Raw genomic sequence first — 19,447 nt, 5'->3', positions numbered from 1 at the left:
TTTGGGGTTAACAATCAAGTCTCCTCATTGGCACGGTCATCCATTTATATTAATAGGACAAAAACTCTTATTTTCATCAATATTGTATCTGGTCCTTCAGAACCTCTAGTCGTGTTCTTGTGCTTTTGCTGTTCAGTGACGGTCTCCCATTTTATGTCACAGAGTGCATCCCAGAAGCGCCAGCGGGATTTGGGCAGCCTGCAGGACTACATGCAGCGCTGCACCAATGAGCTGTACTGGCTGGACCAACAAGAGAAGGAACGCATGGAGTATGACTGGAGCGACCGCAATACCGACTACATCAGCCGCAGGAGGCAATATGAGGTGGGTTGGGAGATCAGGAATGGGACTTCAAAATCTCTATTGGCTGGAGGGAATTTCTATACCTACACTGCATGTATGTGTTATCTTAGAACCATGCTTTTTGAGGGGTCAGTCTGCCAAAAAGTGATATTTTAGTTTGGCAGATGCTGGAGATGAATTTAAACAGCCTAGCATTTTATGACTCGGGATACCAGTGATGATATTCTCTGCACTTCGGTTCCCAGTCATCCACACCTTACCATGCCAGTCATTCTGCTGTAATAAATGTGTTCCTGTTCATGAATAGAGTAATAAAGAGAAATGGTAACACCTCACAGCCGAATGGTACATCGCATAGGAACGAAGCTCATGACGAAGCTGATGAACGAAGCGATGACCACAAGAGAGTGAAGTTACCAGCAGCTGGCTTATATAGTTCATGAGAGTTCCAGGCACTGAAAAGGCCTATACCTCACCTCATGCATTTTGCTGCAATAAAATGCATGTCAAATAGAAATCCCATTCTTTCCTATGGGGATGGATCACATGTATGCGCTGCAGTTCAGTGTGAAAGACAAAGGGAGACTATATGGGTCCATCCACACCCATGCGTGTGCAACACCATGCCCTGCAGCGCATATGGAACAGTGTGAATCCAGTCTAAGTATTAACTGATTTACATGCTGATTTGGAATAGGTCATGGTTGTAAAATAATCTCCAACTTTTTAAAACAGACCTGAGTTCTTCTTTAAAAGAATGATCATTTCTCTTTTTCTCGTAGAACTTTATCCAGAGGAGTCTAGAATCCAAAGAAGATGAAATCAACAAGCTGCAGGAAGAGGGCGAGAAGGTGCTGGCAGACGGGCACCCGGCAAAGGTCCCAATAGAGGTAAAAATACTTTACAAACTTCAACACCAAACTAGTCCTTGCCTTGCAGCATATCTTGCTGAAGAGGACTATACTCTTCTATGACTATACAATGGGGAAAGTATAGCCTTATCACACTCTTTCATAAATATATATATATTGTATATACACTGAGTGGCCGGATTATTATGACCACCTGACGTTTGTAGGCAAATTAGCTATAATTTTCAGCAATATATTTTATCCATGTTCTGCTTTTTCTTCTTTTGGCTTTTCTTCCATCTGAATAATGTGTCTCTTTACAGGCCCACATGGATGCTGTACATGCCGATTGGAAAGAGTATCTAAACCTCCTGATCTGTGAGGAGAGCCATCTGAAGTACATGGAGGACTACCACCAGGTGAGAGACCCACGTTGTACTTCCCAGCTGTCCTTCATTGGGTGTGATTGGTCCAATTTCAGGTTGCATAGGGGATGTTGATGTGACTCTATATGGCCAGAGTTTGGTGTATGTTGGAGGTGATTTACGTTCATCTTAGATTCCTATGCACATACATACACACAATAGGTTGAACTTGATGGACCTTTGACTTTTTCAACCTCAAATACTATGTAACTATGTCTCTATTTTTTACTTTGAACATTCAGACTTTGTGATTTTTAAGTAATATAGGTCTCACGAGTAACCAGATGGTCTAGCTGTAGGATCTGCAATGGTCATAACTGTGACCAGGCCCTGGAGGATGATTGAGGCTGGGCGACCTAAAAGTGGCCCAGTCTTGCCAGAACTGAGATGGGAAGCCTCAGTACCTTCTTATTTTCACCTGGAGGACTCTGATATGGTTTTATAGTTAAAGTTCAGATTATCTCATGTGGTCTTCTCTTTACTCCTTTAGTTCTACAGAGACGCGAAGGATAGCCAGGACCTGCTGAAGAAAGTGGACACGGACCTGGACCTTAAGTACAGCCCAGACTTCAAAGACAAATACCAGGTTGAAGCACAGCTGAGAGAACTTGAGGTAGGTGCACATCAAGGTTTAATAGGATTCCCCTACAAACTGTTACCTGCTTAGGGCATCTCTATGGTGTAAAGTAGTCCACCCACTCCTATATCTCTGTGGACAAAAACCTGGAATTCTAAACCTGACCTGGTGTTAAAATCTGGTATTACAGCATATATCTGACCATACAACTGTTCTCTATGGAAAGTTTAGGGTCACTGTGTGGTTTAGAAGCAAGTCTATGGGAGGTGGGGATCCCCTTGTATAACTATGCAGATGGCCTGAAGTTACATTCATTTTAGATTTCCTTTTAATTTCTACAGCTCAGTATATTTCTAGCAAGCATAATTCTACATTCATTTTATAACCCCCTCCTCATGGCTCTTGTTTCTAGGACCAGGACAAGGCTCTGGATAAGTACGAAGATGTTGTGCAATCCATCCAGAAGCACAGTCACCAGGTGGTACCCCTGAAGTTCCGCCGGGAGACCCCACTGAAGCCTGTCCCGGTGGTGGCCCTATGTGACTTTTACGCCGACGAGGTAAAAGGTCCTCCCTTGTGTGTTGTACTAGAAACCAATGTTAGCCTGACATGATTGAAATGGTGTGATATTGGACCGCTGCTATAAAAACACAATTTTTATGATTTCTATTATATGTATTTATGGCGCATTTCTATGCTGACTCTGAGTTCTTCTGCTTTATGCAATGCAGGGTGAGATTAGACGAGGGTCACAGTACACTCTGAAGAACAACAGGGGGGAAAAGTGGGAGGTCACAGACGGCAATGGGAAGAAGCTGGTTGCACCGGGCGTCTGCTTCAACATCCCCCCGACTGACCCTGAAGCCGTGGCACTTGGCGACAGGTAACTGGCTGATTTCTATAGCTTTTTTTAATATGTCCAAGGACAACAAGCGACTGCGTATAAAACACCCCTATTTCTAGGAGCTGCTATCACAGGCGCAACCTGTGTAAACATTGCTTTGTTTATATTCAGCCATCTGCAGTCCCATCCGGGTTCCAGATCTGGACACTGCTAAATAGGCTAGGAGTTCAAATAAAAATGACACATTATGCTTCTCCTGCTTGATTCCAAACCTTCAAAGTCAGAAGCCATCAACAAAGATTTGGATATTGCACCACATTCTATAGCGGCACGAAGAAGCCAGGTTGTCACTAAAAAACAGCTCACTGGCGTCTGGAAAAAGGCAGCCCTTAGATCAGGGGTAGCAAAACTCCGGCCCTCCAGCTGTGGTGGAACTACAAGTTCCGTGAGGCATCGCAAGATTCTCACAGCCACAGACATGACTCCCGGAGAGAGATGCATCATGGGATTTGTAGTTTCACCACAGCTGGAGGGCCGGAGTTTGGCTTCCCCTGCCTTAGATGATCCCTGCTCATGTGATTTCCTACCAACCAATTGTGAAAAAGCAGAATGCACATCAAGGGGATCTTTATCCTTCACATTCTCACATAATTCATTCCCACAGCTACCTCATGTATCATTTCCCCCTCCTCTTTTAGATTGTAAGCCCTCAGGGGCAGGGCCCTCCTTACCATCTTGTCTTAAATTGTATTGTGATTGTAATGTCTTCCTTATATTGTAAAGCGCTGCGCAAACTGTTGGCGCTATATAAATACTTTATAATAATAATAATTTTTGGTCCTGGTCCTAGTCTGCAGATGCATTTCTCTTCATTTTACAGTGCAGAATGCAGACAGGCTGAATGTAAACAAAACAGCCATTCTTAAAATGCCTTTCTATTTCACACCAATGGAAAGCAATAAAAACCTTACAGTTGTTCTAGCCCTTCCTACACAAAAGGCTGATTACTATTCTGAATTATTTATAGATGGGGCCCCTATTTTACTAACCTTTTTTTTTTTTTGGTTAGTCTCATGAACCAGTACCGATCCACAAAGCAGAAAGCAGCAGGCAGCAGGAAAGCTCTCCTCCAGCGCCTTGAGGACGTGAAGCGGGAATCGTCAGGTACGGTACTGACACAGTACAGCCTATATTTTAGTCTATAGGGACTGTCTACACTTGGTTATGAGAGACAATCTAGAGGCAGCAGTTTAACCTCCAGCAGGATAGTCATGTCACTGGCAGCACCAGCTCAATATTTCTAATATCTGGGGATTATGGGAAAGCATGCAAAAATGCAGAGATGATGGTCCTCCTGCCTTATAGTTGTAGTCTTGTCACTACAAGGCACCAGCTCTGTGGTTCCAGTAGTGAAGATTATGGGAAAGTATGCAGAAGTGCAGCCATAATGGTTCACCATTTTATCCTGCTACAGGATAGTCATGGCTTTTTTGGTTTCCTCTCCTGTATGACTGGTATTTATTTTTTTATCGTTTGCCCTTATTTCATCAAGTCCATCAGTTCTATATTATAAATACAGTCTCAAGGATTATTGATGCATGGCAATGCATATCTAATTAGCGATTGTATCTGCATTTCTACAAGAGTTTCATCACCCATCTTGCACTGTAGCCAGTAAAAGTGGAGACTGGTTGTAGAATGTTACCGGCACTTCGTGTCCACTGATTTATAATCTGGCAGTAGTGACAGCTGCAACTTAGCTGCAGATCAAAGACGGTACCGGTAAAATTAGAAGCTAGCTCCCAGTGTCTGGGGGTTGTCCAAGGTGAACACAACATGTTTTCCACAACAGAAAAAACATGGTACATGCATGAATCTATAACTAGCCTTTACGGCAGGGTGCACATTGGGAAGGCTTACAATACAAAACATAGAAAATCCCCAGCTCACCTGCCAGCCAGCCTGCAACCAAACTAATTGCTCTGTCAACAGTATGCGTTAAAATCAGGAGGTTTTAGTTGCACAAACTTTTGGCCAAAAATATGTAGAAGCCACACCGCCGCGCCAAGGCACCTCTGCAAGGTGTGGTCCTAACTCTATGTATACGAGTCTCCAAGTGTGAGCATATTAATGCAGTCAATAAATTACATGCAGGTGTACCAGGAGGTAGCCAACTCCTCCTAATAAGGTGCAGGGACGCACTGGAGGCCCAGCAACCAAAAATGCACGCTGGGACCCCAGTGCGTCCTCTCAACCAAAAATAGTCAAAGTAGAAAAAACATGGTACCTGCATGAATCTATAACTAGCCTTTACGGCAGGGTGCACATTGGGAAGGGTTACAACAATACAAAACACAGAAAATCCCCAGCCTCAGCCTGCCAGCTAGCCTCTGATTTTAACGCATACTGTTGACAGGGCAATTAGTTTGGTTGCAGGCTAGCTGGCAGGTGAGCTGGGGATTTTCTGTATTTTTGTAATGTTTTCCACAACAACCTAAAACTACAACCAGCTCTTCCACAAGAGGCCTTTATGTACTAGAATGCAGTACAGTGGTACCTCGGTTGTGTTAGTCGCCCGATGCGGAGTTCGCGAACGCCGAACTTCCTGTACCACTGTACAACCAATTCAGTTTAGCTAAAGGTGCCTATAGCTGTCAAGGAATGTTCATGCGTCCGGACGTTTCCCCAGATGTCTCCTGACTGAACCTGTTTAGGGAACCCATTGACGGCCCACTAATGTTCCCACCACACCAAGAGAACTGGCACCCGCAGCATCCCACCTCTGTAAAGGCGAAAAACCTTTTATGTTTGTACAATGGTTTGTAAGAACAATCGTTTGGGAACTATATCCCTCCCTGCACTGCCATTCATCATCTATGGTCTGTAGGCAAATGCAGTCAGACAAGCAATTGAGGAATTCTTGTTTGGACTGATGTACTCTGCATATTCGTTTTTTTTGTATTTAGGACCACGATACTGTACAGGTTATGTGAACAAGACCTTAAATACATCTGTTCTATGGATAAAAGTATCTAAGTGACATGAGGCCCTAAACACAACCAGCCAGAGATCATATACAGCTTGGGAAACCCCTAAATCCGCAGGGTATTCTGTATGCAATGTCCGGGGTTTAGCCCCCTTACCTCTTAACTATTTATCCACCTGCTACTCTTCTGCAGCTACCACCAATGCCCAGGAGACACAGGGACGACAGATGCTTGCCGGACTGGACCGCGTCATCTCTGATCTGGACAGGCAGGAGAAAGCCATCAGTTCCCAACTCCGGCCACCACTGGATCAGAATCGTGCTGTGCAGGATAGCTCAGAGAGGTTGAATGAGCTTAAGGTAAGTGTCAAGAGTATTCAGGAGACAAGCATGACACCATTCTGCCTTGGCGCTTAGCAATGTGGCTTGGTAGTGCCAAGCTTTGGGTTTGGTTGCCACAAGCAATACTGCTATTATTAAGTTTGTATGTTCTCTCCATGTTTGTACGGTGTCCTTCCATAAGTCAAGAATATACATCTAGGGTGTATGGTATTCCACACCTAATGTGCCCCAGTGTGTGGGACATTAGCGTTATGTTGCACTGGTTGCATGTACTAAAGCAGCTGGTTCTATGTTTTCTGCAAACTGCATATTATGCAGCAGTAAATCGGGCACTGATGTATGCGTGTGAATTCCTTGCATATCTTTACGTAAATACGTGGCATCAGTGGCAAGATAATCTTGTAAGGATATCTATTAATATAGAAAGCGAAACTTATGTGAAAACAGAATGCACCATCATAAGGTGCCTCAACAAACCCCTAACTTGTCATATCTCCCCCAAGTATTTTCATTTGAAGCTGCTCTACAGATACTACCATGTTGTCCAATTTGGCCAAAACAGAATGCCCACAGAATGCGGCCAGGGCAACCACTGAAGATGCAAACAACCAGGTTCTGGGAGAATGCCAACGACCCCTCCCACCTTGTGCAAAACAGTGCTTAATCTACCAATCACCGGTCTGAGCACTATCACATGGGCAGCTGGGGGCTTGCCTACGTCCATGCAAATACACACTTTGAGCAAGTCAGCATTTGCATAGGACCTTTACAGACTTCAGTGACACTCTGCGTACAGAGATATGGCAAATTTAAGGTATGCTGTAGCAAAACAATAATGCCTTTCCACCGCTGCCCTTTTTTTAAGGTGGTACAGGTACATTTTAGGGTTGCTGATAGAAGCACAGAGTGACTCCCTGGTGTGGTTCATTTTGCGCCTCCTGATAGTGCTATCTACATACAGTAAATGGTAGATCTGGTATTTTTCATACCACCATTCTTATTTCTTCACCGAAAGTCACTGACAAACCAGAATGTCTGTTGCAAAAGTGTAACATCTTTTCTTCACTTGCAGAATGTTGCCAATAATGTGCGTCGGATAGAGCCAGAGAAAACTCAGAAGGTTCAAGAGTGCGAGGTCTATCTGTCCAAATCTCCAGAGGTCTCCAGCACGCCCATCCTGCGCAGCAAAATCAGTGAAACCAACAAAAAATATGACAAGGTCAACGAGCTTCTGAACTGCTCCCAAGACAAGTAAGGGACCAGCAAAGGCAACTTTAAGCCTTTTAAAATTGTGGTATTGTAAATATAAAGCCAAACTTGCTCTCCTAACTTCATTTGGAATAACCGCTTGCATTCCCACAGTATCACTAGGAAGCATCTGAGGCCCCATTGGAGTAAGGGCCTGCCTTGATGGGCTTTGAGCTTGTGTTAATGGCATTGGTTTGACGTCAGTTTGAGATCATTCAGAATGTATTCACAGGATCATTTGACTGATGGCTGACCTTCTGATCTGTAATTAACCAGCTTCAAGCAGGTTTTGCATTCCCATAGACTTGTAGGAAAATGCAAAACCCATTTGAATTGAACACAAATCATCAACTCAGACTCTACAAAGCACAGGGCCCCATAGCAAAATTTTGGTGGGGCCCTCCAACTTGTTGGTCCATTGGTAACTTTACTTTGCATTCATCCTATACTGTTTAACCAGTTATCGTCCCCTTTAACATTGGTGGCTAGAGGTCTTTACAGCAAGTTTAATGGAGCCCCCCTTTAACATATAACCATTGGTAAGAACCCTCTTAAACATTGGTGGCCAGTGGCCTAATAGTAGCTATTACATTTGGAAGTCAGTCTCTCACTAAAACAAATATCGGTCACATCATGAACTAAATTGGTATGAATAGTTGGACTGATGCACAAAAAGTAGTTTTCACTTTTAAAATCCAGCAGTAGGAGGGTATCTTAATGCCTATATCTCACTCGTAACCCTAAGTGCACCCCTTTGATGACGAGAGCAGCAAAGATATAGCCCATTTGTCAGCATCTTCACACTGGACGTAAGATTTTGTTGGAAATAGAGCAGTTACTACTGTAAGCCAAGATGGTTATTGTGTTTTGGGCATTCTCTAGCTGTTAAATAACTCATGCCTTTCACTTGGGGCTTGATTCTCCCAGTGGATTCCTGCAGACCTGGATGAAGCAGAGGTCATAACAAGGCCTCCGTCCTCTTGAGGTCATATTGCTATTATAACACCTATAGGTGTTTAACAGACTGAAAAACATAATGTGGTAGAGAAAGGTCTCACCGCACCATCTACTAAAACATTCATATTTTTCCTAAGAGGCTGGAGAGAAGGGGGTGGGCTCACTAGTGAAGAGGGGTGGAGAAAAGGGTGGCAAGAAGGGAAAAGGGAAGTGACGTGAAGAGGAAGGGAAGTGGAATAGGTAGGAGGGGGAACAATTCCCCATCTTATTTCGGAGCAGTGCCATATGAGGAGAGCATGCTGTCAGAGCTGCTACCCCACCTGATGGGCCATACACTTGCATATCGGCTCTGGAGCATAGGTGGATGTCAATCTCTGAAGTGGATTTTTTTCTTTTTAATAGGATTGAGGCAGCCAATCGTTTGGAAGGCAGCTTGCAGAAGAGCAAGGACCTCCTGGCCACCTATGAGAACAAGCTCTGCCAGGATGACACTGTGCCAGAGGACCCACGTGCTGTGGACAATAAACTTGTGGAACTGTCGGTAAGCGAATTGCTGTAGGAAAGGAAAAGTAGTGCTTGGGATGTAATCCACACCGAGCTGCAGAATGTCTAGAAATAAAGGGGGATCACCTTTATCACAGGAGCTTTCAAAAGAGGTTGATCATCTAAAGATTTACTACATTAGTTCAACAAGCTGCAGAACGTCTCTTTATGTTGTCATGTTTATCTCATATTCTCAACTCCAAAAGGATAGTTATTCTCTAGTTACCAGTAGAGGAATAAAATGATGGAGGTTTATCACCTCACTGACCATCTTCTTCACCGTTCCAGGCGATGAGTTCCGAGCTGCAGAAGGGAAGAGGTGTCCTTGCAGAAGCTGAGAAGGATCTGCAAAAAAGCAAACTGTGCTGCCAGAATGCGGCCAATCGTTTCCAGGAGCATTGTCCCGATATTGAGCGTCAGGAGGCTGAAGTGTCCAAACTCAACCAACGCTATTCACAGCTTGACCAACAGATTCAGAGCAGGTGAGCTGTGCTCCGGAGTGTTGGTTTTTATGCTGGGGCTCCATCAGATATCATTTAACCCCTTCGTGACAGGAGACGTACACTGTCCGTCCAGCCACAAAGGGACCAAATGACTCGTCACGTACACTGTACGTGACGAGTTATTTGCTGCACTAGAAGGCTGCTAACCGCTGAGAATCAGCGGTTACCTTTCAGTAATAGATGTCTAACTATCTAGAGATCCATTACTGAAAGGGTTAACCTTTTTCAGACACCCGATACCTTAATATCGGGTGTCTGAGAGTCACAGCAAAGCAGACACACATGTCGGCTTTTGCCGGCATTCTGACAGCTCGTATAGATCGAGAGATATCTCTCTCAAGCTATACTGGGTTTTTTTTTTTTTTTATCTTTTGACTTTCAAGAATAGATACAAAATGTTATGTATTAGACACATAATGTATCTATTCTTGAAAGTAGAATGTTTAAGTTTTCTGAAACATTCACTGACAGCTGAATCCTGAACTGCTGCAGGATCAGTGTCACTAACTTATTATCGGCTGTTCTGAAGTTTGAAGCAGCCTGATAATAAAAAAATTGTATTAATTTATCAAGCAGTAATAGTGAGATTAATTCACAATGACTGCCTGATATAATTAAATAAATAAAATTTGTCAGTATAAAAAAAGTGAAAAGTGTAAATAAATTTAAAAAAATAGTGAAAAGTGTAAAAAAATTAAAAATAAGGGACAAATAAATGAATGTATGTATTGCATTTTTTTTTTAGCAGTGCTGGTTTTTTAAAAAAAAATACTAATCAAAACTGGGAAAAAAAAGGTTTTTTTTTACGTTTTTTCCTCTTTTTTTAATTTGTATTTGTGCTAAGTGAGGCGTTAGACACACATATGTGATATAAATATATAGCCCTATCTGTCCTCTAAAAAACAATATATAATATGTGTGGGTGCACTTTGTAAGAAAGTATATTACTGACGTGGAAGAATCACACAGCAAAAATGTCAAAAGTGTGTCAGTCATTTACGAACAGAAACCAAAAACAAGCTCAGTCATGAAGGGGTTAAATACCTCCTCCAAACTGATGACGTCAAACTGACAATTCTGTGTATTGCTTTTCAAGGCTCCAGCTCTTCTTCAATACATACGAAATCTTCCTTACCTCTTTTATCTATCCCTCTGGCCATAGACATCAGTGGATGCGTGTGGTTAATCCAACGGTTTTTGTCCTAGCTTTTCCTCTGACAGGACTGCTCTGATTACATGAGCATTCCTGTCTAGACAATGGAGGAAGAGGTGTGCACAGAAGTCCAAAGGATGGGGAAACCATAGCAAGAATGAGCATAATTGAGAGTTTTCGGTCACCTAACATTTCTAGCAAACATTTTGGCGATAGGGAAGGAGAAATTAAAGGAGTTTTTAGGGGGTTGTGGGCTTTAAATTAGAAGTGCACCGAAATAGAAATTTAAAAACGAAACCGAAATAAAAAAAATTGTCAGGCCGAAACCAAACGTTTTTATTTTAATTTTTCAAAATTGTTAAATATATTTTTAGCCTCCTGTGACAGCGCTATCTCCGTCCACACACCACTCTGACGTACTGTGCAATGAATGGCTGAGCGGTGTGGAAGGAGAGACACCGGCCGCTCACAGCGCTCGGCCGGCTGTCACTTTCTCTCCTCCCCGCTGGGACACAGAGCAGCGCCCAACGGGGAGGAAAGAAACCAGGGATGCGCCGATGTATCGCAGGAAAATGGCACTTTCGGCATTTAGCCAAAAGTGCCATTTTCAGCCGATATATCGGCGCATCCCTACTTTAAATTGCTCCTGAAAATTGACAGAAGCTCCTTATACCACCCTGGTCCTGTTCATGCACCAAGACTTTTCTTCAGGCAAATATTACCGAAGCAGCTCATTGAGCTAAATTAAGTTCCTACTTTGGCAAATCTGATCATTTTTTACAGAAATAATTCCGCCTATCTACAGTGATCAGATGTTTTTAAATTGTCTAATCTCTTTAATCCCAGAATATGCTCGTTTGAAGCTGCTCTACAAATACTACCTTGTTGTCCAATTTGGCCAAAAAAAGACCATCCTTTTGTTGCCCATGGTCCGCCTTGGATTGTAGGTTCTTCTGGAAAGTTTAAATTCCTAGTATTTTTTCCCCCCCCCTTGTATTATTTATTATATCACTCTGTGCTCTTACTTCCTACAGCGCTGTGAGATATGTGGGCAATATATACATCAGCATCACTATATAAATGGCTAATACAAATTATATAAAAAAGCTTGGACGATATTGCAGAGGTCAAACCTCAGTGTCGTCATGTTGTTGCTGCATATTCTTACACGTCTTCTCATTTAGGTCTCAGGCCTTGCAGAAAGCCAAGACTGCCTACACGAACTACCGCAATGGCTACGACCAACTTGACGGGTGGCTACGTGATGTTCCCAACTACGAGCCCAAAGACTCTGACAGCGTCAAGCAAGTGGAGACCAAACTGAACAACCAACGGGTAAACTGTGCTTGATGTCAAATATTTCCATGGCATCTTTCAAGCCTCCTGTGAATATTATGGAACCACTTTTTAAAAATCGCACATTTGAGTTGTTCCCCTCCCCCTGGGGTCTCCTTTGATATTTAAAAAGTCTTTGTTGACAAAGGCTTGTTAGATGAGGAAAGTTAACAAGCCTCATCTGTCAAAAAGAAGTTTATGTTGCCGATAGTAGCAAGTCCTCAGATTCTCCCTTGCCATAGCAAAATGAAAACAACACAATTTTTGGTATTGGGAACACTGTTAAGACGTTACATAATTAGTCAGGTTGAAAAAAAACAATACGAAATCACCTGCACTCCATACAGCGTACAGACCTTGGATGAGAGGTTGGTGCTTGAAGTGACAACACGGATAGCACCGTGTCAGATACAGTCCGCAATAGAAGTCACCAGCACTCGATGATATGTGCAAGAAGTAAAGCACTTTTTATTCAATCGTCACATGCGTCAAACAGCCAACGTTTCGGGGCCATGCAGGGTCCCTTCTTCTGGGCAACATAGTGGTCACTATGTCGGTTCACATAGTGGTCACTATGTCGCCCAGAAGACGATTGAATAAAAAGTGCTTTACTTCTTGCACATATGATCGAGTGCTGGTGACTTCTATTTTATGTTGAAAAAAAAAAAAAAAAAAAGACACAAGTCCATCGAGTTCGACCCATGTATAAAATAATTCTTGCATTATGAATATTCGTCATCAACAAATGTTTAGTACATTTTGCTTTTGTCTTCTGGCAGCGACTAGTGGGTGAGATAGCCGACCGTGAGCAAGATTTGGATCACGTGACCAGCAGCTCACAGCAATACCAGCATGCAGTGAAGGTAAATGACCAGATGTATGGATAATCCGCATAAAATATTACTTTAGAGCATCAATCAAAAAGGAGTTGTCAAGATCTAAGATGGAGAAAAGGGGGGGGGGTGGCTTTATAGAGATCATTCATATAAACCATGGTTATTTTAGTAATATTTTTTTACCGATGAAGCTTCAAGCCCATGACTCTCCATGAAACTCGGGAACAGATGGCAACTATGACTGCACCGCTTTCTTTCAGGGTGGCACAATAGTAGCAGCTCTTGGGTGAACATTTTGCAACCTTCATCTACTTGTAAACCAATTCCAGTATAACCGGCAGACTGGGATTTAAAAAACAATAAAATCGCTAATAGGACCTCCAATCTACCCAAGACTGCTTGGGTTTCATACACACAGGTGTCAAAGATGGGGCTCCTGGCTCTGTCTACATGGACACTGGCATGTAAGGTTTACCAAGCTAAAAACCTCAATCCACATTAGCACCTACCGTCTATTTGCTTTGCACTTTCGGGTAATCCTCCTCCCACAAAAAGAGGTTTATAAAAGGATTGTGCTGGGCTTAATAGGCACTCTCTAGCCATGCACAGTCCACTTATTATGCAGCTTCATATCTACAACTGGCCCACCTAAAATTCTGCCATGTCTTCTAATCTTCAGCATGATGGGGTAGGGCAGGTGTCCTATACAGACATTGGCAAAGAGACTGTGACAAAGTAGCTGGCACAGGGGAGTAAAGAATTATAAACCCAGCACTGTTCATGTGATTAGATCTATTGCTAGCAATAAATATCAGCTAAACTATATTCCCAACTTTTTTTTTTTAATGCTTTGGCTCCATCCACTTCTCAGTTTGCTTTTGGAATTCCTCAGATGTTTGAGGCATTTGTGCTCATTCACTTTTTTTGTGGTGCAATAATGCATGCATTGCATTAAGGCAGCCCATAGAAAATAATAGGCTGCCAACACAGCCAAAAAAATCCAGATGCATCACAAAATTTGGACTGCAGCACTATGGTGTATTGCCTTAGTGCACCAATCAAAATGAAGACAATGCATGAAATGGGTGTTACTGCAATTATATAGGCACTTCTCTGCCAGATATAATTTATGGGTTCAGAAACAAAACAATTGAATATTTGAGTTGCAACCTACAGGATCTGCTGCTAGGATCATGGCAGCCAAAAGAAAGGCCTAATTCAGTACAAGAAACATAAGCTCCCCCTCAGCATCTAGGACGTCTATTTCTGCATGTTCACTTATCTCATCTTTTACCATCGAACAGGATTATGAACTGGATGCTGAGAAGCTGCGGTCGGTCCTGGATGTGGAGAACAGGAGAAGTTCCTATCCTAAACGGTCCAGAGTCTTGTCGCCTGCCAACAAAGTGAAGGAGGAGGTACTGTGAAAGCTTTTAATCCCATTCCTACAGTTTTCAAAACACAAGCTCCAACATATCTGACCCATAAAAACTCTTGCTTACCCTCAACAGGAGGCAGATTTGTCTGCGAGGTTTACGGAGGCCAGCGCCATCAACAAGCAGAGGGTGCAGACCCTGGAATTTGCTCAGAATCTACTGCGTCAGGTAATAAATAGGAGTCATTTTAGCTTTTTATGCTACTTCTATGTGAAAGTTCACAGTTTGGATTAAGCAAAGAATAGGTTTTGCTTAGTGTCGCCTTTCAGGGTTAAACTGCAAGAAAACACAAATAAGCGTGTGTCTAGGTCTTAAAACAGAAATTCTCCTCAAAGCTAGGTAGAAAGTTCTGTATGGATAGGTGGAAGGTAAAGCTATTGGGGGTCTCACACTCAGCTCAGTAGATATAGTTCCTGAGTCTGCAACTTTCACTGGTACCTTCCTCTGACCTCACTTCACCACTCTCTCCTCCAATGACATGAGGTCAGAGGGGGAAACAATGAGAGCTTCAGAGGACACAGAAGACTGATACTCCAGAAAGCATCCGTTCCCCAGCAGACTTTGGAAAATCAGTTTTGCTGACGGGGAAAAAAAAACCAAAAAAAAACCACAAACTTGATAATTGTCTTGAAAGGGGGGGAGAAAATTTGGCTTTAGATATACTTTAAGCAGGGAAATATCATCTCTGGATACGAGTGCATCTAAAATCTACCTAGTATTGAAATATCAGATCTCTATGGGACATCACTCCGACATTAACACGGCATTTCTAGCTAAAATGGCCACAGTCTTTGTAAGCCCGTGGCTTCCATTGTAACCCATTGACTGTGCTAGTGAACTGCCAGACAGCCAACGATGGAAGCTTGCTTTTTATACATTGACCTTTTAAAGCAGTATGTTTATGAAAGACATATAAACAATGCCCAGTCCGAAAAGGTTTACAATAGGCTCCAAGGATACATAGAGACAAGGCAGGGGAAGACAAAAAAAATTAATCTGAAAATGATCAAAATCTTAAAAGGAAAAAAAGGTAGACATGTAGGGGCTGAGTGTAGGATCCATGTTGGGAATGATGCATTGCATGCTTACCATTTCTGCGGTAGAGATGCTAAAACTATACAATGACCTAGAGTATGTGAAAGATTGCCTGAGGAATGGCTGCTTCAACTAGAGGTTAATCAGACAAGTTTTCTGCTTTCTGAAGGCCTAAAAAAACTGTCTAGAAGAACCCATTTGAACTCTCAGTGATGTATATTTAGGGTGATGAGAGATGTGGCAGTATAGATTGATGTGATGTTACGCTTAACAAAACCTTAAAAGTTTTGTTTTTCTTTTTAAATGCAGCAGCCAGAAGTGGAAATGCGACAAGAGTCAGTCCAGATGGTTCGTTCTGAGAGACCCCCTGCAGAGACTTGGAAAATTCAAAATATGCTGGATGATGAGATGCAGCGTCGTCAGCAACTAGAATCTGAGATTAGGAGCAGCCAGGAGGAGATAATTTACCTCCAGAATCAGAAACCTCAAGAGACCATTGTAAAGAAAGAAGTTCTGAAGAAAGTACCAGATCCTCAGCTGGAAGAAGAATACCATAAGGTCCTTGAAAAATTTTCGGAAGAAGGGCGTAAAAATAAATCTTTGCAGGATGAATTGGAAGCCTTGAGACTGAAGGTTCGGACCTTAGAGTATGAGCAAAAGGAAGGCGGGCAGGAGTATATAGTAAAGGAGGTTCTAAGGATTGAGAAAGACAGAGAGCAGCAGGAGGATTTCCGAAGGCTCAAAGAAGACTTGGAGGAAATGAATCGACAAAAGAGCACAAAGCAGAATGAGATTTCCAACTTGAAAGAACGCATTCTAATCTTGTCACAAGAAAAGAACAAACCCCAAGAAAAGATCACAGAGAAGGAAGTTGTTAAGCTTCAAAATGATCCTCAGCTGGCCTCAGAATATAGGATACTCCAGGAGAACATGCAAAGAGAGAATGCCCAGCGGCAAAAGGAGGAGGAAGAGTTGCAGCTCCTACAGGAGAAGTTGAAACGCTTGGAGAAGGAGCGAGCTATGGCTGAAGGCAAGATTACAGTAAAGGAAGTGTTGAAGGTAGAGAAGGACCTTGCTAGCGAGAGGGAAGTATCTGACCTTCGTAGGCAGTACGAGGACGAGACGTCAAGGATACGCATTACCCAACGAGAAAAAACTGAGCTAATACGCAAGATAAGTATTATGGAGGAGGATAATGCCAAAGTTGTAATCCAAGAGAAGGTACGCGAGATCATTCGACCAGATCCTAAAGCTGAAAGTGAATTGGCCAACTTGCGGGTTGAGCTGATTGAGCAAGAGAGGAAATATCGTGCTTCAGAGGAGCAACTGAAAATCTTCCAGAGCGAACTGCAAACCCTCAAAGCACGCGGTCCAGAAGTTGAAGTGAAAGAGATAACCAAAGAAGTCATAAAGCACAAGACAGATCCAGAGGTCTTGTCTGAACTAGAGAGGCTCCGTGGGGAGATTCTAGATAAGACTAGGGTGGTGGAACGCTCTGAGCTGGAGAACAATCAGCTTAAGCAGGAGATAAAAAGCTGGATGGATACCAAACCTCAGGTGCAAGTTAAGGAGGTGGTTCAAGAGGTTCTACAATATCGTGAAGACCCTGACACCAAGAAGGAGGTTGAAACCTTACGAGCCAAGTTGGCTGAAGAGCAGAGGAAGCGCATTGACTTAGAAAATGAAAGAATGACCCAAGAAGAGAAGATCAGGCAGAAAGAAAATGAGCTGTCGCAAGTGAGAGAGAAAGTGGTGCAGCAGGAGGTGGTGAAATATGAAGAGGATCCTATGTTGAAGTCCGAACTCAACAGTTTTTCGAAGAGTATTCAAACTGAGCTTAAACAAAAGGATTCTCTGCAAGAGGAGTTGCACAAGTTGCAGTGGAGGAAGTCAGAGCTTGAACGTCAGCTTGAAGAACTTGAAAGAGAACGACAGTCCAGGCGTGAAGCAGAGCTGGAAATCCAGAGGCTTAAATACAGGTTGAATGAACTGGAGCAGCGAGAGATTGAGACAAAAGAAAAAGTGACACTGAAGCAAAAGGTCATCCTACAGCAAGATCCCCAGCAAGAGAAAGAGCACAACATGCTAAAACTTCAAGTGGAAGAGGAGAGGCACAGAAGGCAAATTCTTCAGACTGAACTGGATGCACTAAGGAAAAAGCTCATTACGCTGGAGAAGATGGAGGTGAAGGAAAAGGTCGTTTTCACAGAGAAAATAGAGGTTGAGAAGGATGCAGAGACCGAGCAAGAAATACAGAGGCTGAAGTGCATGATGGAGGAAGAGAGCAAGCGCAAGCGAGATTTAGAAGTAGAGGTTGAACGCCTGAATGCGCATCTTTCAGAAACAGAATTCAACAATTCCAAATCCAACAAGGAACTGGAATACCTGAGAGAGGAAGTCCACAAACTTCAGATGGAAAAACAAAGTCTACAGCTGGAGACCCGCCACCTGCATTCAGAGATTGAGATTACCATAAAGGAAGCCCAGGGCCTGAGAAGCTTAACTCAAGTTGACAGCGGCGTTAACCTAGATTCTCGTTTGGCTTCTTTGGAACAAGAGCTGAGGGGTCTACAGAAAATCTCTCAAGACAAAGATGCAGAAATTGAACAGCTAAACAAACGCCTGGAGACCATGCAGGTCAAGAGGGAACAGAGAGAGAACCATCTCCGCCGTTCTATTGTCGTCATTGATCCTGACACTGGCCGGGAGATGTCACCCGAGGAAGCTCGCAACTTGGGCTTGATCGACTGGAAAATGTTTGTCAACTTACAAAGCCAGGAATGCGACTGGGAAGAGACCACTATTAAGGGGCCAAACGGCGACTCCTCAGTTATCCACGATAGAAAGTCGGGCAAGAAATTCAACATAGAAGATGCCCTAAGGAACGGGCGCATTACCAAACGTCAATACGAGAATTACCTCAACAAAGAGATGTCCATCCAAGAATTTGCAGCCTTAGTTTCTGGGAAGTGAGCTTGAGCTGCCTGTAATTCCGCTGACGGCGGGCAAAATATGGACATTGAACAGAGATACAGCTGCCCTTTAATAGGTCTGTTACCTTTTATCAATAGCAAAATGTCTTTGCTTCTGTCACTATCTCAAACCATGCCCATACAATCTTTCACTATTATACTGCTGTGTTCTTAACAGTCTCCAGACATGAAAATGTGAGCGTGGCTTTTGTCTTGAGCCCATAACATCCTCTTTACCCAGGCCAAAATCTGATCTCATGAGCTCTAGGTTAAGATGGTAACGCATTTATAGCCTGAAATCCAGATAACTGGGAAAAAAAAAAAATCGAAGAGGTGTATCTTGTTTATTTTATAGGTCATTCTCCTGAAGAGATAGAAATTTATAACGATAAGAGAAAAGATCTCGACTTCAAAACAACATGTACACAAGTTTATGCAAAATATGCGACATGAAGTGCCTATGTATTTTTTTATGTAACCATATTCTTTGTTATATTATGCAATTTTTAAGCCAAAACGCCAAAAGAAAATGCATCTTTCCAAAACATGCACTGAACAGATTGCGACTGTAAAATAACCAAAACCACAAAAGGCGTGTTTGGTGTATACTCTCTCTCTCTCCCTCTCTCTCTCCCTGTGCCTTATAAGAAGAAACGTGATTTATATTATTGGGTGTATGGTTTAGGTAAGCAGTTTCTGTCCTGTTACACGTCTGTGGTGGTACATTTACTAACCCAACACCTTGTTTTAGGCAAAGGGCCGTGGCATGCTGGTCACAGCCTCTTTTTCTGTATATCTTTTGTTAAATTCTGAGTGGGATAGGGCAAATTATGGAAATGTATTTTATTTATGGTATCGCTAAATAAAGATGCGGTGGTTTTGAACAAACTTGTAAGCGGAATTATTTGACAAAATTAGTTTGCGGAAGAACAGGCCCTTTCCGTATCAAATTATTATTATTGATCTCTTGCGGGTGGTACACTAATGAGATGATTCCCCTTTGGCTAACAACATCAAAACTGATATTAAAGTGACTGTCATAAAAAAAAAAATTATGGGGGCTTTCTCTTGTGGTGGAACACCAGGGAGATCATCATTCTG

The 19,447-nt window shown here is 42.7% G+C and overlaps 1 protein-coding gene across 1 annotated transcript in view; it reads left to right on the top strand.

Annotated features, from left to right (window-relative positions):
- The window catches only part of PPL (periplakin), a 64,927-nt gene extending 46,482 nt beyond the window's left edge, over positions 1 to 18,445 (top strand). Inside the window, exons 7-22 of the mRNA XM_018558599.1 lie at positions 163 to 324; positions 1,086 to 1,193; positions 1,478 to 1,573; positions 2,070 to 2,192; positions 2,569 to 2,715; positions 2,888 to 3,039; positions 4,070 to 4,164; positions 6,180 to 6,346; positions 7,401 to 7,579; positions 8,936 to 9,074; positions 9,365 to 9,558; positions 11,917 to 12,067; positions 12,847 to 12,930; positions 14,208 to 14,321; positions 14,415 to 14,507; positions 15,684 to 18,445. Coding sequence (XP_018414101.1) covers positions 163 to 324; positions 1,086 to 1,193; positions 1,478 to 1,573; positions 2,070 to 2,192; positions 2,569 to 2,715; positions 2,888 to 3,039; positions 4,070 to 4,164; positions 6,180 to 6,346; positions 7,401 to 7,579; positions 8,936 to 9,074; positions 9,365 to 9,558; positions 11,917 to 12,067; positions 12,847 to 12,930; positions 14,208 to 14,321; positions 14,415 to 14,507; positions 15,684 to 18,347 — 4,668 coding nt within the window. The 3' untranslated portion in view covers positions 18,348 to 18,445. The remainder of the gene's footprint in view (positions 1 to 162; positions 325 to 1,085; positions 1,194 to 1,477; positions 1,574 to 2,069; positions 2,193 to 2,568; positions 2,716 to 2,887; positions 3,040 to 4,069; positions 4,165 to 6,179; positions 6,347 to 7,400; positions 7,580 to 8,935; positions 9,075 to 9,364; positions 9,559 to 11,916; positions 12,068 to 12,846; positions 12,931 to 14,207; positions 14,322 to 14,414; positions 14,508 to 15,683) is intronic.
- The last annotated feature ends 1,002 nt before the right edge of the window (positions 18,446 to 19,447 follow it).

The sequence above is a fragment of the Nanorana parkeri genome, unplaced genomic scaffold (assembly GCF_000935625.1).
Source record: "Nanorana parkeri isolate BGI_ZX_2015 unplaced genomic scaffold, ASM93562v1 scaffold347, whole genome shotgun sequence".
NCBI classification, from domain to species: domain Eukaryota; kingdom Metazoa; phylum Chordata; class Amphibia; order Anura; family Dicroglossidae; genus Nanorana; species Nanorana parkeri.
The sequence above is the reverse complement of the archived record's forward strand: the minus strand, read 5'-3'. Positions and strand labels throughout refer to the sequence as shown.